The sequence below is a fragment of the Triticum dicoccoides genome, chromosome 4A, assembly GCF_002162155.2.
Source record: "Triticum dicoccoides isolate Atlit2015 ecotype Zavitan chromosome 4A, WEW_v2.0, whole genome shotgun sequence".
Taxonomy (NCBI): Eukaryota; Viridiplantae; Streptophyta; class Magnoliopsida; order Poales; family Poaceae; genus Triticum; species Triticum dicoccoides.
The window spans coordinates 669,405,963-669,406,406 of NC_041386.1; the positions used below are offsets into that span (position 1 = coordinate 669,405,963).

The following is a 444-nucleotide window of genomic DNA, read 5'->3' on the forward strand; positions in this document are numbered from 1 at the left end:
ATTATTGTGGATACTACGTTTGCGAGTTCATCTACAACGCGACGGACAAGAATAAAAGGCTGCCGTGGTTGTCTGGTCCAGAGGCCTGTGTGGTTATTTGGGCTGCACACGGGCAAAACCTTCGGCCCAACTCCACATCCGTCAGGAGGCTAGGTCGGGGGCCCATCTCCACCAGTCCCCGTGTTTCCTCTTCCTCCGGCCCCTGTCGCCTCTCGTGCTAGCACCGCACCGCACCGGCTCTCCCCTCCCTCCCTCCCTCCCATCCCGTCGCCCCGTCGCCGACGCGTCCTGCCGCCGGCGCCCGACCGATTCGCCGATCCACGCACCGCCCGAATGGAGCCGGCGGAGGCGGAGGCGGGAGGCGGCATCGCCGCCGCGAGGAGCAGCCCGGCCGCCGTGCAGGCCACCAACGACGACGCCGCGGCGAGCAAGCTGTAACGCCCC

General features: G+C 67.3%; 1 protein-coding gene across 1 annotated transcript in view; it reads left to right on the forward strand.

The window, feature by feature from the left end:
- The first annotated feature begins 247 nt into the window (after positions 1-247).
- The window catches only part of LOC119287853 (leucine carboxyl methyltransferase 1 homolog), a 5,425-nt gene continuing 5,228 nt past the window's right edge, over positions 248-444 (forward strand). Inside the window, exon 1 of the mRNA XM_037567485.1 lies at positions 248-434. Coding sequence (XP_037423382.1) covers positions 334-434 — 101 coding nt within the window. The 5' untranslated portion in view covers positions 248-333. The remainder of the gene's footprint in view (positions 435-444) is intronic.